Source organism: Oncorhynchus gorbuscha, unplaced genomic scaffold (genome assembly GCF_021184085.1).
Source record: "Oncorhynchus gorbuscha isolate QuinsamMale2020 ecotype Even-year unplaced genomic scaffold, OgorEven_v1.0 Un_scaffold_1342, whole genome shotgun sequence".
Lineage (NCBI taxonomy): Eukaryota > Metazoa > Chordata > Actinopteri > Salmoniformes > Salmonidae > Oncorhynchus > Oncorhynchus gorbuscha.
The window spans coordinates 92,501-117,500 of NW_025746145.1; the positions used below are offsets into that span (position 1 = coordinate 92,501).

The 25,000-nt window shown below is 49.0% G+C and overlaps 1 protein-coding gene across 1 annotated transcript in view; it reads right to left on the reverse strand.

Annotated features, from left to right (window-relative positions):
* The window catches only part of LOC124022331 (disintegrin and metalloproteinase domain-containing protein 12-like), a 102,804-nt gene that overhangs the window by 52,288 nt on the left and 25,516 nt on the right, over positions 1 to 25,000 (reverse strand). The window contains exon 2 of the mRNA XM_046337253.1: positions 1 to 90. This exon is cut by the window's left edge and continues 32 nt beyond it. Within this exon, the coding sequence (XP_046193209.1) occupies positions 1 to 90 (90 nt within the window). The remainder of the gene's footprint in view (positions 91 to 25,000) is intronic.

The window sequence follows — 25,000 nt, forward strand, 5'->3', positions numbered from 1 at the left end:
CTTCTCCGACCAATAGGAGAGGTACAGTTGTCCCGTAGTGTTTCAGCTTGGCGGTAGACCTCTGCTGATTGGTTGTCGTAAGTGGTCTCCCTGGTGATGAGAGAAGTAAAACTACATTAGAAGAAGTAATGACGTACTCACCCAAATCCCCATTGACATTGAGCGTCTGTAGAGATTCAGCTCAGTCAACAAAGAAGCTGACCGAGAGAAACGACAAGATAGTGCTCACTTCAATGAGGAAAGACATCCACAGTGGATGACAGTGGACATACTCATCCCCATTCAAATTTACAGTGAGTGTATCAGTCTGGGGAAACTGACGTTGGTTTAACATAGACGTGCAGCCTCGTTCTTCACTGAGCTGTTTTCCTGCAGGCTCGTAAAGCGGATCTGTCATCCCATCCCCATTATGAAGACCTGGGGGGGGGGTACCATTGTAACAGTTAAACTGTACGTGGTAGAACAGGGTTTGACACGGTACTTAACCCTGCAATACAGGCTGTCACAATGACATATAATTACTGTAGTCCTATCAGACAGACCGTGCAAATAGCACCTTGTGTTGCAGCTGACAAGATAATGAAATCGTAAAAATGGCAGACGAAAAAAAAAAACTAAACACAGAGTTCTTTCAAGACATCTGTTTTTGTGCTTTTATATAGACTGTCAGTTACCACAAAGAGCCTGACGCAAGCACACGCACACGCACACACGTACACGCACGCACACACGCACACACGCACACACACATGCACACACACACGCACGCACGCACACACACACACACACGCACGCACGCACACACACACACACACACACACACACACACACACACACACACACACACACACACACACACACACACACACACACACACACACACACACACACACACACACGCACGCACGCACATCACTTATCACTAGTAGCATTTAGACATTAAGGGATGAGAAGAAATGGCAGTCTCCCTGGAAACCAGAACCATCCCATTAACACAAGCTGATGTTCATTTGAATAATTATGTTGGGAGGGTTCTAAGCATTCTGAGCCTGAGTATTCCAAGCTTGGATTGGCTCCTTCTGTCTCTTGGGTTTTAGGCCATAGATTTGGGCAGTCTAAGCGTGGATTGCTTCCTTCAATCTCTTGAGGTTTGGGCCATAGGTTTGGGCCCTCTGAGCTTGGATTGGTCTTTGTATCGCTTGGGGTTTGGGCCATAGGTTTGGGCCCTCTGAGCTTGGATTGGGCTTTGTATCGCTTGGGGTTTGGGCCATAGGTTTGGGCCATAGGTTTGGGCCATAGGTTTGGGCCATAGGTTTGGGCCATAGGTTTGGGCCATAGGTTTGGACCCTCTGAGCTTGGATTGCTAGTGATCTCTGTGATAACCACATGGAGGAGTTGGGGGATCTGAGCCTTCTAAGATGTGGTTATTCTCCTTCTGTGTGGTCTGCTTATCTACTTTCAGTCTCTGAGGAGTGTTCTGTTCTGTCTGTCTGAGTTAAGTGAGACCTAATGGTCCCTGTCCTAAGAGCTCTGGGGCTTCAGTCGATTATGGCTGGCCACATTTTCCCCCAAAATCCAATACCGGCCAGGCACTGTGTATCGCCTGAGGAGCTTGAGGAGGGTGAGGTAAAAGAGAAGGGCGGCTATACAGAGTGTTTTGCCATTCAGGACTGTGACCGAGACAGCAATCTCCGTTTAAAACGCCATCCTGAACTCACACACAGACACACTGGCTCCAGAATCCAATAGCAGGGTACTGGAAGACCATGCTAACAGGAGCTCTACTAATACAATAGCAGGTTACTTAAAGACCATGCTAACAGGAGCTCTACTAATACAATAGCAGGGTACTTAAAGACCATGCTAACAGGAGCTCTACTAATCCAATAGCAGGGTACTTAAAGACCATGCTAACAGGAGCTCTACTAATCCAATAGCAGGGTACTTAAAGACCATGCTAACAGGATCTCTACTAATACAATAGCAGGGTACTTAAAGACCATACTAACAGGATATCTACTAATCCAATAGCAGGCTACTGAAAGACCATGCTAACAGGAGCTGTACTAATCCAATAGCAGGCTACTGAAAGACCATGCTAACAGAAGCTGTACTTGGCCCTGTCCGGGGGTGTCCTCGGATGGGGCCACAGTGTCTCCTGACCCCTCCTGTCTCAGCCTCCAGTATTTATGCTGCAGTAGTTTGTGTCGGGGGACTAGGGTCAGTTTGTTATATCTGGAGTACTTCTCCTGTCCTATTCGGTGTCCTGTGTGAATTTAAGTGTGCTCTCTCTAATTGTCTCTTTCTCTCTTCTTTCTCTCTCTCGGAGGACCTGAGCCCTAGGACCATGCCCCAGGACTACCTGACATGATGACTCCTTGCTGTCCCCAGTCCACCTGGCCGTGCTGCTGCTCCAGTTTCAACTGACCTGAGCCCAAGGACCATGCCCCAGGACTACCTGACATGATGACTCCTTGCTGTCCCCAGTCCACCTGGCCGTGCTGCTGCTCCAGTTTCAACTGACCTGAGCCCAAGGACCATGCCCCAGGACTACTGAGACATGATGACTCCTTGCTGTCCCCAGTCCACCTGACTGTGCTGCTGCTCCAGTTTCAACTGTTCTGCCTTATTATTATTTGACCATGCTGGTCATTTATGAACATTTGAACATCTTGGCCATGTTCTGTTATAATCTCCACCCGGCACAGCCAGAAGAGGACTGGCCACCCCACATAGCCTGGTTCCTCTCTAGGTTTCTTCCTAGGTTTTGGCCTTTCTAGGGAGTCCTAACCACCGTGCTTCTACACCTGCATTGCTTGCTGTTTGGGGTTTTAGGCTGGGTTTCTGTACAACACTTTGAGTTATCAGCTGATGTACGAAGGGCTATATAAATACATTTGATTTGATTTGATACTAATCCAATAGCAGGGTACTTAAAGACCATGCTAACAGGAGCTGTACTAATACAATAGCAGGCTCCTGAAAGATCATGCTAACAGGAACTCTACTAATCCAATAGCAGGGTACTGAAAGACCATGTTAACAGGATCTCTACTAAACCAATAGCAGGGTACTTAAAGACCATGCTAACAGGAACTCTACTAAACCAATAGCAGGGTACTTAAAGACCATACTAACAGGAACTCTACTAATCCAATAGCAGGGTACTTAAAGACCAGCTAACAGGATATATACTAATCCAATAGCAGGGTACTTAAAGACCATGCTAACAGGATCTCTACTAATACAATAGCAGGGTACTTAAAGACCATGCTAACAGGAGCTCTACTAATCCAATAGCAGGGTACTTAAAGACCATGTTAACAGGAGCTCTACTAAACCAATAGCAGGGTACTTAAAGACCATGCTAACAGGATCTCTACGACCGACAGTAATCAGCTCTCCTCAGACTAGTGGGGAAATCGAAACCCAGGACTGTGTCTAAAATGATATCCTATAGGCCCTGGTCCAAAGTAGTGCACTATATGGGGAATGGGGTGCCATTTGGGAAGCACTCTGGAGATCCAGTGGCTTGTCTTAATTAACACAGAACAGTTTATTGGCTCTATTTGTCTCAGGACAAACATTGTGAATCTATTGTTTGTTTGTTCTTCTGGATGAGACTCTCTCTCTCAAAGACGGATCATTTCCAGGCCGCTGGATTCCCTCTGTGTGTTTTGTACTTCTGGCTAAGACTCTCTCTCTCTCAAAGACGGATCATTTCCAGGCCGCTGGATTCCCTCTGTGTGTTTGTTTGACTGACTGATTTGTTTTTGGTCATTATGCGGTCGGTCAGTCGGTCGGCTGTGTTCGAGCTTAGAGGAAGTGTGTTTCAGAGGGGGAACTGAGGGATATTGACCAGCTTGTTTCAGAGGGGGAACTGAAGGATATTGACCAGCTTGTTTCAGAGGGGGACCTGAAGGATATTGACCAGCTTGTTTCAGAGGGGGAACTGAAGGATATTGACCAGCTTGTTTCAGAGGGGAACTGAAGGATATTGACCGTCCATCCAGCTTGTTTCAGAGGGGAACTGAAGGATATTGACCAGCTTGTTTCAGAGGGGGAACTGAAGGATATTGAACAGCTTGTTTCAGAGGGGGAACTGAAGGATATTGACCGTCTGTCCAGCTTGTTTCAGAGGGGGAACGGAAGAATATTGACCAGCTTGTTTCAGAGGGTAACTGAAGGATATTGACCAGCTTGTTTCAGAGGGGAACTGAAGGATATTGTCCAGCTTGTGTCAGAGGGGAACTGAAGGTTATTGACCAGCTTGTTTCAGAGGGGGAACTGAAGGATATTGACCAGCTTGTTTCAGAGGGGAACTGAAGGATATTGACCAGCTTGTTTCAGAGGGGGAACTGAAGGATATTGACCGTCTGTCCAGCTTGTTTCAGAGGGGAACTGAAGGATATTGACCGTCTGTCCAGCGTGTTTCAGAGGTGGAACTGAAGGATATTGACCAGCTTGTTTCAGAGGGTAGCTGAAGGATATTGACCAGCTTGTTTCAGAGGGGAACTGAAGGATATTGTCCAGCTTGTGTCAGAGGGGAACTGAAGGTTATTGACCAGCTTGTTTCAGAGGGGGAACTGAAGGATATTGACCAGCTTGTTTCAGAGGGGAACTGAAGGATATTGACCAGCTTGTTTCAGAGGGGGAACTGAAGGATATTGACCGTCTGTCCAGCTTGTTTCAGAGGGGAACTGAAGGATATTGACCGTCTGTCCAGCGTGTTTCAGAGGGGGAACTGAAGGATATTGACCAGCTTGTTTCAGAGGGTAGCTGAAGGATATTGACCAGCTTGTTTCAGAGGGGGAACTGAAGGATATTGACCAGCTTGTTTCAGAGGGGAACTGAAGGATATTGACCAGCTTGTTTCAGAGGGGAACTGAAGGATATTGACCAGCGTGTTTCAGAGGGGGAACTGAAGGATATTGACCAGCTTGTTTCAGAGGGGAACTGAAGGATATTGACCAGCTTGTTTCAGAGGGGGAACTGAAGGATATTGACCAGCTTGTTTCAGAAGGGGAACTGAAGGATATTGACCAGCTTGTTTCAGAGGGGAACTGAAGGATATTGACCAGCTTGTTTCAGAGGGGAACTGAAGGATATTGACCGTCCGTCCAGCTTGTCCTTGTTTTTTCTCAGTCTACTTCTGCATCACATTTCAAACAGTATACATGGCAAACTAGACCTTTTCTGATTGTATGAACAGAGTAGAGGAATGTGTGTGTGTGTCTGTGTCTGTGTCTGTGTCTGTGTGCGTGTGTGCGTGTGTGCGTGTGTGTCTGTCTGTGTGTGTGTGTGTGTGTGTGTCTGTGTGTGTGTCTGTGTGTGTGTCTGTGTCTGTGTCTGTGTCTGTCTGTGTGTGTGTGTGTGTGTGTGTGTGTGTGTGTGTGTGTGTGTGTGTGTGTGTGTGTGTGTGTGTGTGTGTGTGTGTGTGTGTGTGTGTGTGTGTGTGTGTGTGTGTGTGTGTGTGTGTGTGTGTGTGTGTGTGTGTGTGTGTGTGTGTGTGTGTGTGACCAAGACATTTGAGTGGAAACGTTTCACAATAAAACTGTGAGAGCATTCAACAGTCTGCGATGTGTCTCTTTTCTTCAATCCATTTCTTTCTCTTCTCATTCTCATGACTCAATCGGGAATTTCTGAGTCAGCCAGCCTTGTTAAGTTACTCTGTCCTTCACTGTTAGCCAGCCTTGTTAACAAACCCCTGAAGTTACTCTGTCCTTCACTGTTAGCCAGCCTTGTTAACTAATCAATGAAGTTCCTCTGTCCTTCACTGTTAGCCAGCCTTGTTAACTAATCCCTGAAGTTGACCAGCTTGTTTCCAGAGGGGAACCTCTGTCCTTCACTGTTAGCCAGCCTTGTTAACTAACCCCTGAAGTTACTCTGTCCTTCACTGTTAGCCAGCCTTGTTAACTAATCAATGAAGTCCCTCTGTCCTTCACTGTTAGCCAGCCTTGTTAACTAATCCCTGAAGTTCCTCTGTCCTTCACTGTTAGCCAGCCTTGTTAACTAATCCCTGAAATTCATCTGTCCTTCACTGTTAGCCAGCCTTGTTAACTAATCCCTGAAGTTCCTCTGTCCTTCACTGTTAGCCAGCCTTGTTAACTAATCCCTGAAGTTCATCTGTCCTTCACTGTTAGCCAGCCTTGTTAACTAAATTCTGTCCTTGCAGCACTATGTTCCTGACCTAACCCCACCACTATGTTCCGGACCTAACCCCACCACTATGATCCTGACCTAACCCTAACCCCACCACTATGTTCCTGACCTAACCCCACCACTATGTTCCTGACCTAACCCCACCACTATGTTCCTGACCTAACCCTAACCCCAACACTATGTTCCTGACCTAACCCCACCACTATGTTCCTGACCTAACCCTAACCCCACCACTATGTTCCTGACCTAACCCCACCACTATGTTCCTGACCTAACCCTAACCCCACCACTATGTTCCTGACCTAACCCCACCACTATGTTCCTGACCTAACCCTAACCCCACCACTATGTTCCTGACCTAACCCCACCACTATGTTCCTGACCTAACCCCACCACTATGTTCCTGAACTAACCCCACCACTATGTTCCTGACCTAACCCCACCACTATGTTCCTGACCTAACCCTAACCCCACCACTATGTTCCTGACCTAACCCCACCACTATGTTCCTGACCTAACCCTAACCCCACCACTATGTTCCTGACCTAACCCTAACCCCACCACTATGTTCCTGACCTAACCCCACCACTATGTTCCTGACCTAACCCCACCACTATGTTCCTGACCTAACCCCACCACTATGTTCCTGACCTAACCCCACCACTATGTTCCTGACCTAACCCTAACCCCACCACTATGTTCCTGACCTAACCCTAACCCCACCACTATGTTCCTGACCTAACCCCACCACTATGTTCCTGACCTAACCCCACCACTATGTTCCTGACCTAACCCTAACCCCACCACTATGTTCCTGACCTAACCCCACCAATATGTTCCTGACCTAACCCCACCACTATGTTCCTGACCTAACCCTAACCTCAACACTATGTTCCTGACCTAACCCCACCACTATGTTCCTGACCTAACCCCAACACTATGTTCCTGACCTAACCCCACCACTATGTTCCTGACCTAACCCCAACACTATGTTCCTGACCTAACCCCACCACTATGTTCCTGACCTAACCCCACCACTATGTTCCTGACCTAACCCTAACCCCACCACTATGTTCCTGACCTAACCCTAACCCCACCACTATGTTCCTGACCTAACCCCACCACTATGTTCCTGACCTAACCCCACCACTATGTTCCTGACCTAACCCCAACACTATGTTCCTGACCTAACCCCACCACTATGTTCCTGACCTAACCCCAACACTATGTTCCTGACCTAACCCCACCACTATGTTCCTGACCTAACCCCAACACTATGTTCCTGACCTAACCCCACCACTATGTTCCTGACCTAACCCCACCACTATGTTCCTGACCTAACCCCACCACTATGTTCCTGACCTAACCCCAACACTATGTTCCTGACCTAACCCCACCACTATGTTCCTGACCTAACCCCACCACTATGTTCCTGACCTAACCCTAACCCCACCACTATGTTCCTGACCTAACCCTAACCCCACCACTATGTTCCTGACCTAACCCCACCACTATGTTCCTGACCTAACCCTAACCCCACCACTATGTTCCTGACCTAACCCCACCACTATGTTCCTGACCTAACCCCACCACTATGTTCCTGACCTAACCCCAACACTATGTTCCTGACCTAACCCCACCACTATGTTCCTGACCTAACCCCAACACTATGTTCCTGACCTAACCCCACCACTATGTTCCTGACCTAACCCCAACACTATGTTCCTGACCTAACCCCACCACTATGTTCCTGACCTAACCCCACCACTATGTTCCTGACCTAACCCCACCACTATGTTCCTGACCTAACCCTAACCCCACCACTATGTTCCTGACCTAACCCCACCACTATGTTCCTGACCTAACCCTAACCCCACCACTATGTTCCTGACCTAACCCCACCACTATGTTCCTGACCTAACCCCACCACTATGTTCCTGACCTAACCCCACCACTATGTTCCTGACCTAACCCCACCACTATGTTCCTGACCTAACCCCACCACTATGTTCCTGACCTAACCCTAACCCCACCACCATGTTCCTGACCTGTACTGAACCAGCCGTGTTAAGTAACCCCACCACCATGTTCCTGACCTGTACTGAACCAGCCTTGTTAACTAACCCCACCACCATGTTCCTGACCTGTACTGAACCAGCCGTGTTAAGTAACCCCACCACCATGTTCCTGACCTGTACTGAACCAGCCTTGTTAACTAACCCCAACACTATGTTCCTGACCTGTACTGAACCAGCCTTGTTAACTAACACCACCACCATGTTCCTGACCTGTACTGAACCAGCCTTGTTAACTAACCCCACCACCATGTTCCTGACCTGTACTGAACCAGCCTTGTTAACTAACCCCACCACCATGTTCCTGACCTGTACTGAACCAGCCTTGTTAACTAACCCCACCACTATGTTCCTGACCTGTACTGAACCAGCCTTGTTAACTAACCCCACCACTATGTTCCTGACCTGTACTGAACCAGCCTTGTTAACTAACCCCACCACTATGTTCCTGACCTTCACTGAACCAGCCTTGTTAACTAACCCCACCACTATGTTCCTGACCTTCACTGAACCAGCCTTGTTAACTAACCCCACCACCATGTTCCTGACCTGTACTCCCCAGCCGAACCAGCTGTTGTCCATTTGTCCTATTTGTCTGTACTGAGAACCTCCAAAGCTCAACTCTGATGTGTATCACTTCGCTGATAACAGATACCTAATAACTGTTGAGTCTACCTGTTAGACAACTATGTCAACTAAAACCAACACTGACCACAGCCGTCCACTGTTTAAGGAACCTCAGCACTGCTGCCCTACATTCCCCAGTACTACTGCCCTACATTCCCCAGTACTGCTGCCCTACATTCTCCAGTACCTACTGCCCTACATTCCCCAGCCCCGCTGCCCTACATTCCCCAGTACTACTGCCCTACATTCCCTAGTACTACTGCCCTACATTCCCCAGTACTACTGCCCTACATTCCTCAGCACTGCTGCCCTACATTCACCAGCCCTGCTGCCCTACATCCCCCAGTACTACTGCCCTACATTCCCCAGTACTGCTGCCCTACATTCACCAGCACTGCTGCCCTACATCCCCCAGTACTACTGCCCTACATTCCTCAGCACTGCTGCCCTACATTCACCAGCCCTGCTGCCCTACATCCCCCAGTACTACTGCCCTACATTCCCCAGTACTGCTGCCCTACATTCACCAGCACTGCTGCCCTACATCCCCCAGTACTGCTGCGCTACATTCCCTAGCACTGCTGCCTTACATCCCTCAGCCCTGCTGCCCTACATTCCCCAGTACTACTGCCCTACATTCCCCAGTACTGCTGCCCTACATTCCCCAGCCCTGCTGCCCTACATTCCCCAGCCCTGCTGCCCTATATTCCACAGCCCTGCTGCCCTATATTCCCCAGCCCTGCTGCCCTATATTCCCCAGCCCTGCTGCCCTACATTCCCCAGCCCTGCTGCCCTATATTACCCAGCCCTGCTGCCCTACATTCCCCAGTACTACTGCCCTATATTCCCCAGCCCTGCTGCCCTACATTCCCCAGCCCTGCTGCCCTACATTCCTCAGCCCTGCTGCCCTACATTCACCAGCCCTGCTGCCCTACATCCCCCAGTACTACTGCCCTACATTCCCCAGTACTGCTGCCCTACATTCACCAGCACTGCTGCCCTACATCCCCCAGTACTGCTGCCCTACATTCCCTAGCACTGCTGCCTTACATCCCTCAGCCCTGCTGCCCTACATTCCCCAGTACTGCTGCCCTACATTCTCCAGTACCTACTGCCCTACATTCCCCAGCCCCGCTGCCCTACATTCCCCAGTACTACTGCCCTACATTCCCCAGTACTACTACCCTACGTTGCCCAGCACTACTGCCCTATATTCCCCAACCCTGCTGCCCTATATTCCCCAACCCTGCTGCCCTACATTCCCCAGCCCTGCTGCCCTATATTCCCCAGTACTACTGCCCTACATTCCCCAGCCCTGCTGCCCTATATTCCCCAGCCCTGCTGCCCTATATGCCCCAGCCCTGCTGCCCTATATTCCCCAGCCCTGCTGCCCTACATTCCCCAGCCCTGCTGCCCTATATTCCCCAGCCCTGCTGCCCTACATCCCCCAGTACTACTGCCCTATATTCCCCAGCACTGCTGCCCTACATTCCCCAGCCCTGCACCCCTACATTCCCCAGCCCTGCTGCCCTACATTCACCAGCCCGGCTGCCCTACATTCCCCAGCCCTGCTGCCCTACATTCCCCAGCCCTGCTGCCCTACATTCCCCAGCCCTGCTGCCATACATTCCCCAGCCCTGCAGCCCTACATTCCCCAGCCCTGCTGCCCTACATTCCCCAGCCCTGCTGCCCTACATTCACCAGTACTACTGCCCTACATTCCCCAGCTCTTCTGCCATACATTCACCAGCCCTGCTGCCCTACATTCCCCAGCTCTGCTGCCCTACATTCACCAGTACTACTGCCCTACATTCCCCAGCTCTTCTGCCCTACATTCACCAGCCCTGCTGCCCTACATTCACCAGCCCTGCTGCCCTACATTCCCCAGCCCTGCTGCCCTATATTCCCCAGCTCTGCTGCCCTACATTCCCCAGCCCTGCTGCCCTATATTCCCCAGCTCTACTGCCCTACATTCCCCAGCTCTGCTGCCCTACATTCCCCAGTACTACTGCCCTATATTCCCCAGCTCTTCTGCCATATATTCACCAGCCCTGCTGCCCTACATTCCCCAGCTCTGCTGCCCTACATTCACCAGTACTACTGCCCTACGTTGCCCAGCACTACTGCCCTATATTCCCCAACCCTGCTGCCCTATATTCCCCAACCCTGCTGCCCTACATTCCCCAGCCCTGCTGCCCTATATTCCCCAGTACCACTGCCCTACATTCCCCAGCCGTGCTGCCCTACATTCCCCAGCCCTGCTGCCCTATATTCCCCAGCCCTGCTGCCCTATATTCCCCAGCCCTGCTGCCCTATATTCCCCAGCCCTGCTGCCCTATATTCCCCAGCCCTGCTGCCCTACATTCCCCAGCCCTGCTGCCCTATATTCCCCAGCCCTGCTGCCCTACATTCCCCAGTACTACTGCCCTATATTCCCCAGCCCTGCTGCCCTACATTCCCCAGCCCTGCTGCCCTACATTCCTCAGCCCTGCTGCCCTACATTCACCAGCCCTGCTGCCCTACATCCCCCAGTACTACTGGCCTACATTCCCCAGTACTGCTGCCCTACATTCACCAGCACTGCTGCCCTACATCCCCCAGTACTGCTGCCCTACATTCCCTAGCACTGCTGCCTTACATCCCTCAGCCCTGCTGCCCTACATTCCCCAGTACTACTGCCCTACATTCCCCAGTACTGCTGCCCTACATTCTCCAGTACCTACTGCCCTACATTCCCCAGCCCGCTGCCCTACATTCCCCAGTACTACTGCCCTATATTCCCCAGCTCTTCTGCCATACATTCACCAGCCCTGCTGCCCTACATTCCCCAGCTCTGCTGCCCTACATTCACCAGTACTACTGCCCTACATTCCCCAACTCTTCTGCCCTATATTCCCCAGCCCTGCTGCCCTACATTCCCCAGCTCTGCTGCCCTACATTCCCCAGCCCTGCTGCCCTACATTCTCCAGCCCTGCTGCCCTACATTCCCCAGCCCTGCTGCCCTACATTCCCCAGTACTACTGCCCTACATTCCCCAGCCCTGCTGCCCTACATTCCCCAGCCCTGCTGCCCTATATTCCCCAGCCCTGCTGCCCTACATTCCCCAGCTCTGCTGCCCTACATTCCCCAGCCCTGCTGCCCTACCTTCCCCAGCCCTGCTGCCCTACATTCCCCCATCACCGTTCTCCTTCCCCATCCTCCCCAGCCCTGCTGCCCTACATTCCCCAGCCCTGCTGCCCTATATTCCCCAGCCCTGCTGCCCTACATTCCCCCATCACCGTTCTCCTTCCCCATCCTCCCCAGCCCTGCTGCCCTACATTCCCCCATCACCGTTCTCCTTCCCCATCCTCCCCAGCCCTGCTGCCCTACATTCCCCCATCACTGTTCTCCTTCCCCATCCCTGCTGCCCTACATTCCCCAGCCCTGCTGCCCTACATTCCCCAACCCTGCTGCCCTACATCCCCCATCACCGTTCTCCTTCCCCATCCTCCCCAGCCCTGCTGCCCTACATTCCCCCATCACCGTTCTCCTTCCCCATCCTCCCCAGCCCTGCTGCCCTACATTCCCCCATCACCGTTCTCCTTCCCCATCCTCCCCAGCCCTGCTGCCCTACATTCCCCAGCCCTGCTGCCCTACATTCCCCAGCCCTGCTGCCCTACATTCCCCCATCACCGTTCTCCTTCCCCATCCTCCCCAGCTGAACAGACGGCTCTGCTCTTCTGTCTGTACTGAGAACCTCAATCCTGCACGACGTTCATCATGACTGAGCTAATAACTCAGACCAGAAGAAACTAGCTCAGCAAACAGACTGTATAACTCACACTCCCATCCGGCCTGGGCCAGCATGAGGAGAACCATGCATCATGGGAGGATGGGATTGTGTATGAGGTCATACAGGAACTAACACAGACCAGCATCCCTGTTGTAGCAGCCAGAACCCCTCCCTGGTCCTAAAACCACAGGAGGATCATAATAAACATGATGGGGTCAAATGTCAAGACAGACCACCAGTCAGGTCAGATAGACAGTCTGAGAACTTCTTCTGTCTGTTTGTGCCTGTGGGTCTCTGTGTCTCTGTGTGGGTGTCTCTGTGTCTCTGTGTGTGTGTCTCTGTGTCTCTGTGTCTCTGTGTGTGTGTGTGTGTGTGTGTGTGTGTGTGTGTGTGTGTGTGTGTGTGTGTGTGTGTGTGTGTGTGTGTGTGTGTGTGTGTGTGTGTGTGTGTGTGTGTGTGTGTGTGTGTGTGTGTGTGTGTGTGTCCATGCGGGCGTATGCATGCACTATATAGGGATTAGGGTGCCATTTGGTGCACTATATAGGGAATAGGGTGCCATTTGGTGCACTATATAGGGAATAGGGTGTCACTATATGCACTAGAAGTTATAGAAGACACTAGAAGTTATAGAAGACACTAGAAGTTATAGAAGTTATCGAAGACACTAGAAGTTATAGAAGTTATAGAAGTTATAGAAGACACTAGAAGTTATAGAAGTTATAGAAGACACTAGAAGTTATAGAAGTTATAGAAGTTATAGAAGACACTAGAAGTTATAGAAGTTATAGACGACACTAGAAGTTATAGAAGTTATAGAAGACACTAGAAGTTATAGAAGTTATAGAAGACACTAGAAGTTATAGAAGACACTAGAAGTTATAGAAGACACTAGAAGTTATAGAAGACACTAGAAGTTATAGAAGACACTAGAAGTTATAGAAGACACTAGAAGTTATAGAAGTTATAGAAGACACTAGAAGTTATAGAAGTTATAGAAGTTATAGAAGACAAGACGGAGCTGCTCTTCCTCCCGGGGAAGGACTGCCCGTTCCATGATCTCGCCATCACGGTTGACAACTCCATTGTGTCCTCCTCCCAGAGCGCTAAGAACCTTGGCGTGATCCTGGACAACACCCTGTCGTTCTCAACCAACATCAAGGCGGTGGCCCGTTCCTGTAGGTTCATGCTCTACAACATCCGCAGAGTACGACCCTGCCTCACACAGGAAGCGGCGCAGGTCCTAATCCAGGCACTTGTCATCTCCCGTCTGGATTACTGCAACCCGCTGTTGGCTGGGCTCCCTGCCTGTGCCATTAAACCCCTTCAACTCATCCAGAACGCCGCAGCCCGTCTGGTGTTCAACCTTCCCAAGTTCTCTCACGTCACCCCGCTCCTCCGTTCTCTCCACTGGCTTCCAGTTGAAGCTCGCATCCGCTACAAGACCATGGTGCTTGCCTACAGAGCTGTGAGGGGAACGGCACCTCAGTACCTCCAGGCTCTGATCAGGCCCTACACCCAAACAAGGGCACTGCGTTCATCCACCTCTGGCCTGCTCGCCTCCCTACCACTGAGGAAGTACAGCTCCCGCTCAGCCCAGTCAAAACTGTTCGCTGCTCTGGCCCCCCAATGGTGGAACAAACTCCCTCACGACGCCAGGACAGCGGAGTCAATCACCATCTTCCGGAGACACCTGAAACCCCACCTCTTTAAGGAATACCTAGGATAGGATAAGTAATCCCTCTCACCCCCCTTTAAGATTTAGATGCACTATTGTAAAGTGACTGTTCCACTGGATGTCATAAGGTGAATGCACCAATTTGTAAGTCACTCTGGATAAGAGCGTCTGCTAAATGACTTAAATGTAATGTAAATGTAAGACACTAGACGTTATAGAAGTTATAGAAGACACTAGAAGTTATAGAAGACACCAGACCTTGTTTACACTAGACACACTCAGCCTTGTTTACAAACCCCAACACTATTTTCCTGCCTCAATCTAACGCGGAAAAAATAAAATAAAATCAGTACGGGACAAATGACGTGTATGTAGAGAATACACCACAGTACAATGTGCAGTGTTGGGTTCCAGCCTTGTTGGATTGGAGAGGGAGCAGAGTGTGTAAAGTTCATGTTGAGACCTTAGAGGGAAACACAGTCTTGGCAATGAAAACATGAGGATTTAATCATGGCAAAGGCAGATCAGAATGAATTGGGTTGCATTAAACCTATGAGAGAATAGAATGTGTAGACGAGGAAACGAGGAACAGGAAGTACATTTAGAATGATAATTTTAGTAATTTAGCAGGCGCTCTTGTCCAGAACAATTTACAGTTTAGGGAGCGTTCATCTTAAGGTAGCCAGGTAATACAACCACATATCAACCCAGGCATAGTAAGTAAAACGTTTTCTATCAGCTCAGTCTTACTGAAACATTTAACATTACATTTAAGTCATTAGCAGACGCTCTTATCCAGAGCGACTTACAAATTGGTGCATTCACCTTATGACATCCAGTAGAACAGTCACTTTACAATAGTGCATCTAAATCTTAAAGGGGGGGGGGGGGTGAGAAGGATTACTTATCCTATCCTAGGTATTCCTGAAAGACAGTTACAATGGTAGGGTGGGTTTTACACATATGGTAGTGTGCTCTTTATAGATCTAATCTAATCAGATGTAAATCATGTAAATCATCAGAACGCTTCATTTCCTATTGGAAAGTCAATGGTTGAGTTTAATGTTTCCTCTCAGGTTGTGGTCAATGTTTCCCTCTCAGGTTGTGTTCAATGTTTCCCTCTCAGGTTGTGTTCAATGTTTCCCTCTCAGGTTGTGGTCAATGTTTCCCTCTCAGGTTGTGTTCAATGTTTCCCTCTCAGGTTGTGGTCAATGTTTCCCTCTCAGGTTGTGGTCAATGTTTCCCTCTCAGGTTGTGGTCAATGTTTCCTCTCAGGTTGTGTTCAATGTTTCCCTCTCAGGTTGTGTTCAATGTTTCCCTCTCAGGTTGTGGTCAATGTGTCCCAATCAGGTTGTGGTCAATGTTTCCCTCTCAGGTTGTGGTCAATGTTTCCCTCTCAGGTTGTGTTCAATGTTTCCCTCTCAGGTTGTGGTCAATGTTTCCCTCTCAGGTTGTGGTCAATGTTTCCCTCTCAGGTTGTGGTCAATGTTTCCCTCTCAGGTTGTGTTCAATGTTTCCCTCTCAGGTTGTGTTCAATGTTTCCCTCTCAGGTTGTGTTCAATGTTTCCCTCTCAGGTTGTGGTCAATGTTTCCCTCTCAGGTTGTGTTCAATGTTTCCCTCTCAGGTTGTGGTCAATGTTTACCTCTCGGGTTGTGTTCAATGTGTCCCACTCCGGTTGTGGTCAATGTTTCCCTCTCAGGTTGTGGTCAATGTTTCCCTCTCAGGTTGTGGTCAATGTTTCCCTCTCAGGTTGTGGTCAATGTTTCCCTCTCAGGTTGTGGTCAATGTTTCCCTCTCAGGTTGTGTTCAATGTTTCCCTCTCAGGTTGTGGTCAATGTTCCCTCTCAGGTTGTGGTCAATGTTTCCCTCTCAGGTTGTGGTCAATGTTTCCCTCTCAGGTTGTGGTCAATGTTCCCTCTCAGGTTGTGTTCAATGTTTCCCTCTCAGGTTGTGGTCAATGTTTCCCTCTCAGGTTGTGTTCAATGTTTCCCTCTCAGGTTGTGGTCAATGTTTCCCTCTCAGGTTCTATTCAATGTTCAGGTTGTGTTCAATGTTCCCTTTCAGGTTGTGTTCAATGTTTCCCTCTCAGGTTGTGGTCAATGTTTTCCTCTCAGGTTGTGGTCAATGTTTCCCTCTCAGGTTGTGGTCAATGTTTCCCTCTCAGGTTGTGGTCAATGTTTCATCTCAGGTTGTGGTCAATGTTTCCCTCTCAGGTTGTGGTCAATGTTTCGCTCGCAGGTTGTGGTCAATGTTTCCCTTACAGGTTGTGTTCAATGATTCCCTCTCAGGTTGTGTTCAATGTTTCCCTCTCAGGTTGTGGTCAATGTTTCCCTCTCAGGTTGTGGTCAATGTTTCCCTCTCAGGTTGTGTTCAATGTTTCCCTCTCAGGTTGTGGTCAATGTTTCCCTCTCAGGTTCTATTCAATGTTCAGGTTGTGTTCAATGTTCCCTTTCAGGTTGTGTTCAATGTTTCCCTCTCAGGTTGTGGTCAATGTTTTCCTCTCAGGTTGTGGTCAATGTTTCCCTCTCAGGTTGTGGTCAATGTTTCCCTCTCAGGTTGTGGTCAATGTTTCATCTCAGGTTGTGGTCAATGTTTCCCTCTCAGGTTGTGGTCAATGTTTCGCTCGCAGGTTGTGGTCAATGTTTCCCTTACAGGTTGTGTTCAATGTTTCCCTCTCAGGTTGTGTTCAATGTTTCCCTCTCAGGTTGTGGTCAATGTTTCCCTCTCAGGTTGTGGTCAATGTTTCCCTCTCAGGTTGTGTTCAATGTTTCCCTCTCAGGTTGTGGTCAATGTTTACCTCTCGGGTTGTGTTCAATGTGTCCCACTCCGGTTGTGGTCAATGTTTCCCTCTCAGGTTGTGGTCAATGTTTCCCTCTCAGGTTGTGGTCAATGTTTCCCTCTCAGGTTGTGGTCAATGTTTCCCTCTCAGGTTGTGGTCAATGTTTCCCTCTCAGGTTGTGTTCAATGTTTCCCTCTCAGGTTGTGGTCAATGTTCCCTCTCAGGTTGTGGTCAATGTTTCCCTCTCAGGTTGTGGTCAATGTTTCCCTCTCAGGTTGTGGTCAATGTTCCCTCTCAGGTTGTGTTCAATGTTTCCCTCTCAGGTTGTGGTCAATGTTTCCCTCTCAGGTTGTGTTCAATGTTTCCCTCTCAGGTTGTGGTCAATGTTTCCCTCTCAGGTTCTATTCAATGTTCAGGTTGTGTTCAATGTTCCCTTTCAGGTTGTGTTCAATGTTTCCCTCTCAGGTTGTGGTCAATGTTTTCCTCTCAGGTTGTGGTCAATGTTTCCCTCTCAGGTTGTGGTCAATGTTTCCCTCTCAGGTTGTGTTCAATGTTCCCTCTCAGGTTGTGGTCAATGTTCAGGTTGCGGTCAATGTTTCCCTCTCAGGTTGTGGTCAATGTGTCCCAATCAGGTTGTGGTCAATGTTTCCCTCTCAGGTTGTGGTCAATGTTTCCCTCTCAGGTTGTGTTCAATGTTTCCCTCTCAGGTTGTGGTCAATGTTTCCCTCTCAGGTTGTGGTCAATGTTTCCCTCTCAGGTTGTGGTCAATGTTTCCCTCTCAGGTTGTGTTCAATGTTTCCCTCTCAGGTTGTGTTCAATGTTTCCCTCTCAGGTTGTGTTCAATGTTTCCCTCTCAGGTTGTGGTCAATGTTTCCCTCTCAGGTTGTGTTCAATGTTTCCCTCTCAGGTTGTGGTCAATGTTTACCTCTCGGGTTGTGTTCAATGTGTCCCACTCCGGTTGTGGTCAATGTTTCCCTCTCAGGTTGTGGTCAATGTTTCCCTCTCAGGTTGTGGTCAATGTTTCCCTCTCAGGTTGTGGTCAATGTTTCCCTCTCAGGTTGTGGTCAATGTTTCCCTCTCAGGTTGTGTTCAATGTTTCCCTCTCAGGTTGTGGTCAATGTTCCTCTCAGGTTGTGGTCAATGTTTCCCTCTCAGGTTGTGGTCAATGTTTCCCTCTCAGGTTGTGGTCAATGTTCCCTCTCAGGTTGTGTTCAATGTTTCCCTCTCAGGTTGTGGTCAATGTTTCCCTCTCAGGTTGTGTTCAATGTTTCCCTCTCAGGTTGTGGTCAATGTTTCCCTCTCAGGTTCTATTCAATGTTCAGGTTGTGTTCAATGTTCCCTTTCAGGTTGTGTTCAATGTTTCCCTCTCAGGTTGTGGTCAATGTTTTCCTCTCAGGTTGTGGTCAATGTTTCCCTCTCAGGTTGTGGTCAATGTTTCCCTCTCAGGTTGTGGTCAATGTTTCATCTCAGGTTGTGGTCAATGTTTCCCTCTCAGGTTGTGGTCAATGTTTCGCTCGCAGGTTGTGGTCAATGTTTCCCTTACAGGTTGTGTTCAATGATTCCCTCTCAGGTTGTGTTCAATGTTTCCCTCTCAGGTTGTGGTCAATGTTTCCCTCTCAGGTTGTGGTCAATGTTTCCCTCTCAGGTTGTGTTCAATGTTTCCCTCTCAGGTTGTGGTCAATGTTTCCCTCTCAGGTTCTATTCAATGTTCAGGTTGTGTTCAATGTTCCCTTTCAGGTTGTGTTCAATGTTTCCCTCTCAGGTTGTGGTCAATGTTTTCCTCTCAGGTTGTGGTCAATGTTTCCCTCTCAGGTTGTGGTCAATGTTTCCCTCTCAGGTTGTGGTCAATGTTTCATCTCAGGTTGTGGTCAATGTTTCCCTCTCAGGTTGTGGTCAATGTTTCGCTCGCAGGTTGTGGTCAATGTTTCCCTTACAGGTTGTGTTCAATGTTTCCCTCTCAGGTTGTGTTCAATGTTTCCCTCTCAGGTTGTGGTCAATGTTTCCCTCTCAGGTTGTGGTCAATGTTTCCCTCTCAGGTTGTGTTCAATGTTTCCCTCTCAGGTTGTGGTCAATGTTTACCTCTCGGGTTGTGTTCAATGTGTCCCACTCCGGTTGTGGTCAATGTTTCCCTCTCAGGTTGTGGTCAATGTTTCCCTCTCAGGTTGTGGTCAATGTTTCCCTCTCAGGTTGTGGTCAATGTTTCCCTCTCAGGTTGTGGTCAATGTTTCCCTCTCAGGTTGTGTTCAATGTTTCCTCTCAGGTTGTGGTCAATGTTCCCTCTCAGGTTGTGGTCAATGTTTCCCTCTCAGGTTGTGGTCAATGTTTCCCTCTCAGGTTGTGGTCAATGTTCCCTCTCAGGTTGTGTTCAATGTTTCCCTCTCAGGTTGTGGTCAATGTTTCCCTCTCAGGTTGTGTTCAATGTTTCCCTCTCAGGTTGTGGTCAATGTTTCCCTCTCAGGTTCTATTCAATGTTCAGGTTGTGTTCAATGTTCCCTTTCAGGTTGTGTTCAATGTTTCCCTCTCAGGTTGTGGTCAATGTTTTCCTCTCAGGTTGTGGTCAATGTTTCCCTCTCAGGTTGTGGTCAATGTTTCCCTCTCAGGTTGTGTTCAATGTTCCCTCTCAGGTTGTGGTCAATGTTCAGGTTGCGGTCAATGTTTCCCTCTCAGGTTGTGGTCAATGTTTCGCTCGCAGGTTGTGGTCAATGTTTCCCTTACAGGTTGTGTTCAATGTTTCCCTCTCAGGTTGTGTTCAATGTTTCCCTCTCAGGTTGTGGTCAATGTTTCCCTCTCAGGTTGTGGTCAATGTTTCATCTCAGGTTGTGGTCAATGTTTCCCTCTCAGGTTGCGGTCAATGTTTCCCTCTCAGGTTGTGGTCAATGTTTCCCTCTCAGGTTGTATTCAATGTTCAGGTTGTGTTCAATGTTCCCTCTCAGGTTGTGGTCAATGTTCAGGTTGCGGTCAATGTTTCCCTCTCAGGTTGTGGTCAATGTTTCGCTCGCAGGTTGTGGTCAATGTTTCCCTTACAGGTTGTGTTCAATGTTTCCCTCTCAGGTTGTGTTCAATGTTTCCCTCTCAGGTTGTGGTCAATGTTTCCCTCTCAGGTTGTGTTCAATGTTTCCCTCTCAGGTTGTGTTCAATGTTTCCCTCTCAAGTCTCTCCATCTCTCTGTCATGAGAAGAACATGTCAGTCTCTCCATCTCTCTGTCATGAGAAGAACATGTCAGTCTCTCCATCTCTCTGTCATGAGAAGAACATGTCAGTCTCTCCATCTCTCTGTCATGAGAAGAACATGTCTGTCTCTCCATCTCTCTGTCATGAGAAGAACATGTCAGTCTCTCCATCTCTCTGTCATGAGATTCAGCTATACTAGAAAGGGAAGGAGGGAAGGATTCAGCTTCACCAGAAATGGAAGGAGGGAAGGATTCAGCTATACTACAAAGAGGAGGAGGGAAGGATTCAGCTATATTAGAAAGAGAAGGAGGGAAGGATTCAGCTATACTAGAAAGAGGAGGAGGGAAGGATTCAGCTATATTAGAAAGAGAAGGAGGGAAGGATTCAGCTATACTAGAAAGAGGAGGAGGGAAGGATTCAACTATATTAGAAAGAGAAGGAGGGACAGATACAGCTACACCAGAAAGAGAAGGAGGGGAGGATTCAGCTACACTAGAAAGAGAAGAGAAGAGGGGAGGGGAGGGGAGGGGAGGGGAGGGAGGAGACTAGCTACAGTAGAAAGAGAAGAGAAGAGAAGAGAAGAGAAGAGAAGAGAAGAGAAGAGGGGAGGGGAGGGGAGGGGAGGGGAGGGGAGGGGAGGGGAGGGGAGGCGAGGGGAGGGGAGGGGAGCGGAGGGGAGGATTCAGCTACACTAGAAAGAGAAGAGAAGAGAAGAGAAGAGAAGAGAAGAGAAGAGAAGAGAAGAGAAGAGAAGAGAAGAGAAGAGAAGAGAAGAGAAGAGAAGAAGAGGAGAGGGGAGGGGGAGGAAGGAGACTCTAGTTACAGTAGAAAGAGAAGAGAAGAGAAGAGAAGAGAAGAGAAGAGAAGAGAAGAGAAGAGAAGAGAAGAGAAGAGAAGAGAAGAGAAGAGAAGAGAAGAGAAGAGAAGAGAAGAGAAGAGGGGAGGGGAGGGGGAGGAAGGAGACTCTAGCTACAGTAGAAAGATAAAAGAAGAGAAGAGAAGAGAAGAGGGGAGGGGAGGGAGGAGACTAGCTACAGTAGAAAGAGAAGAGAAGAGAAGAGAAGAGAAGAGAAGAGAAGAGAAGAGAAGAGAAGAGAAGAGGAAGGGAGGGAGGAGACTCTAGCTACAGTAGAAAGAGAAGAGAAGAGAAGAGAAGAGAAGAGAAGAGAAGAGAAGAGAAGAGAGAAGAGGGGAGGGGGAGGGGGAGGAAGGAGACTCTAGCTACAGTAGAAAGAGAAGAGAAGAGGGGAGGGGGAGGAAGGAGACTCTAGCTACAGTAGAACGGGAGGAGGGGAGGAAGGAGACTCTAGCTACAGTAGAACGAGAGGAGGGGAGGAAGGAGACTCTAGCTACAGTAGAACGAGGGGAGGGGAGGAAGGAGACTCTAGCTACAGTAGAACGAGGGGAGGGGAGGAAGGAGACTAGCTACAGTAGAACGAGGTGAGGGGAGGAAGGAGACAAGCTACAGTAGAAAGAGAAGAGGGGAGGGGGAAGAAGGAGACAGTAGAACAAGAAGAGAAGATGGGAGGAAGGAGACTCTAGCTACAGTAGAACGAGAAGAGGGGAGGAAGGAGACTCTAGCTACAGTAGAACGAGAAGAGGGGAGGAAGGAGACTCTAGCTACAGTAGAATGAGAAGATGGGAGGAAGGAGTCTAGCTACAGTAGAACGAGAAGTCTGGGGAGGAAGGAGACTCTAGCTACAGTAGAACAAGGGGAGGGGAGGAAGGAGACTAGCTACAGTAGAACGAGAAGAGAAGATGTGAGGGGAGGGGAGGAAGGAGACTAGCTACAGTAGAACGAGAAGAGGGTATGTACACCAGCAGCCATGGTATGTACTGCAGGTAGGAGACTAGCTACAGTAGGGGAGGGTATGTCCACCAGCAGCCATGGTATGTACTGCAGGTAGGAGACTAGCTACAGTAGGGGAGGGTATGTCCACCACTAGCCATGGTATGTACTGCAGGTAGGAGACTAGCTACAGTAGAACGAGAAGAGGGGAGAGGAGAGGAGGAAGGAGACTAGCTACAGCAGAACGAGAAGAGAAGAGGGTATTTACACCAGCAGCCATGGTATGTACTACAGGTAGGAGACTAGCTACAGTAGAACGAGAAGAGAAGAGGGGAGGGGAGAGGAGGAAGGAGACTATCTACAGTAGAACGAGAAGAGAAGAGGTGAGGGGAGAGGAGGAAGGAGACTAGCTACAGCAGAACGAGAAGAGAAGAGGGTATGTACACCAGCAGCCATGGTATGTACTGCATGGCCCTGTGTTATTTATATGTACAGGACACAGCTGTGGCGGTGGGTTAGTGGCCACGTCATCAGATCAGTTCTGCCACTGTATCGTCACAAAGGTCAGGGCTCTCTATAATGGAACACGGTTCATTTAAGTTACAAGGGATCATGTGCTGTATGAAATGAACACAGTGTCAAATTGCAATCGTCTCTGTTCAACGCCACCAGAGGCATTGCTTCACTGCAGCACCAGCCGGCAATATCCGGTATAGCACGTTTAAGAAGCACTGAGCTTCTTATTCGTTTTCATATATTTTAATCTGTCTATTCTGACTTTATTTATTAGAACGATAGAGAGAAGTTGTGTCCAAGTCCAGGAAGATGGATTCCAACCTATCCCCGACACCGTAGAAATGTGTGTCGAGGCTGCAGCATTACTGCTAGTCTACCAGCTTCTCTGACTGACCTGAGACCTGGAGACCACCAGCCAGTCTAGCAGCATCTCTGACTGACCTGAGACATGGAGACAACCAGCCAGTCTACCAGCATCTCTTTAACTGACTGACCTGAGACCTGGAGACCACCAGCCAGTCTACCAGCATCTCTGACTGACCTGAGACCTAGAGACCACCAGCCAGTCTACCAGCATCTCTTTAACTGACTGACCTGAGACATGGAGACAACCAGCCAGTCTACCAGCATCTCCTTAACTGACTGACCTGAGACATAGAGACCACCAGCCAGTCTACCAGCATCTCTGACTGACCTGAGACATGGAGACCACCAGCCAGTCTACCAGCATTTCTTTAACTGACTGACCTGAGACCTAGAGACCACCAGCCAGTCTACCAGCATTTCTTTAACTGACTGACCTGAGACCTAGAGACCACCAGCCAGTCTACCAGCATCTCTTTAACTGACTGACCTGAGACCTGGAGATCACCAGCCAGTCTACCAGCATCTCTGACTGACTGACCTGAGACATGGAGACCACCAGCCAGTCTACCAGCATCTCTTTAACTGACTGACCTGAGACATGGAGATCACCAGCCAGTCTACCAGCATCTCTTTAACTGACTGACCTGAGACATGGAGATCACCAGCCAGTCTACCAGCATCTCTGACTGACCTGAGACATAGAGACCACCAGCCAGTCTACCAGCATCTCTTTAACTGACTGACCTGAGACCTGGAGACCACCAGCCAGTCTACCAGCATCTCTTTAACTGACTGACCTGAGACCTGGAGACCACCAGCCAGTCTACCAGCATCTCTTTAACTGACTGACCTGAGACATGGAGACAACCAGCCAGTCTACCAGCATCTCCTTAACTGACTGACCTGAGACATAGAGACCACCAGCCAGTCTACCAGCATCTCTGACTGACCTGAGACATGGAGACCACCAGCCAGTCTACCAGCATTTCTTTAACTGACTGACCTGAGACCTAGAGACCACCAGCCAGTCTACCAGCATCTCTTTAACTGACTGACCTGAGACATGGAGACAACCAGCCAGTCTACCAGCATCTCCTTAACTGACTGACCTGAGACATAGAGACCACCAGCCAGTCTACCAGCATCTCTGACTGACCTGAGACATGGAGACCACCAGCCAGTCTACCAGCATTTCTTTAACTGACTGACCTGAGACATGGAGACCACCAGCCAGTCTACCAGCATCTCTGACTGACCTGAGACCTGGAGACCACCAGCCAGTCTACCAGCATCTCTGACTGACCTGAGACATGGAGACCACCAGCCAGTCTACCAGCATTTCTTTAACTGACTGACCTGAGACCTAGAGACCACCAGCCAGTCTACCAGCATCTCTTTAACTGACTGACCTGAGACCTGGAGACCACCAGCCAGTCTACCAGCATCTCTTTAACTGACTGACCTGAGACCTGGAGATCACCAGCCAGTCTACCAGCATCTCTGACTGACCTGAGACATGGAGACCACCAGCCAGTCTACCAGCATCTCTTTAACTGACTGACCTGAGACCTGGAGACCACCAGCCAGTCTACCAGCATCTCTTACAGACCTGAGACCTGGAGACCACCAGCCAGTCCACCAGCATCTCCTTAACTGACTGACCTGAGACATTCTTGTTAATCTAACTGCACTGTCCAATTTACAGTAGCTTTTAGAGTGAAATACTAACATGCTATTTTTTGAGGAGAGAGAACAATTTTGAACATGAAAAGTTATTAACTAACAAATTAAGCACGTTTGGGCAGCCTTGATACAACATTTTCAACAGAAATGCAATGTTTCATTGGATCAGTCAAAAACTTTGCACATACACTGCTGCCATCTAATGGACAAGGTCTAAATTACACCTGGGCCGGAATAATACATGACGGCCTTTCTCTGGCATTTAAAACATGATGGTACAAACAAATACAAAAGAACGGTTGGTTTCTTCTTCTTTGTATGATCTTTCATCAGATCTAATGTGTTTTATTCTCCTACATCCCTTTCACATTTCCACAAACTTCA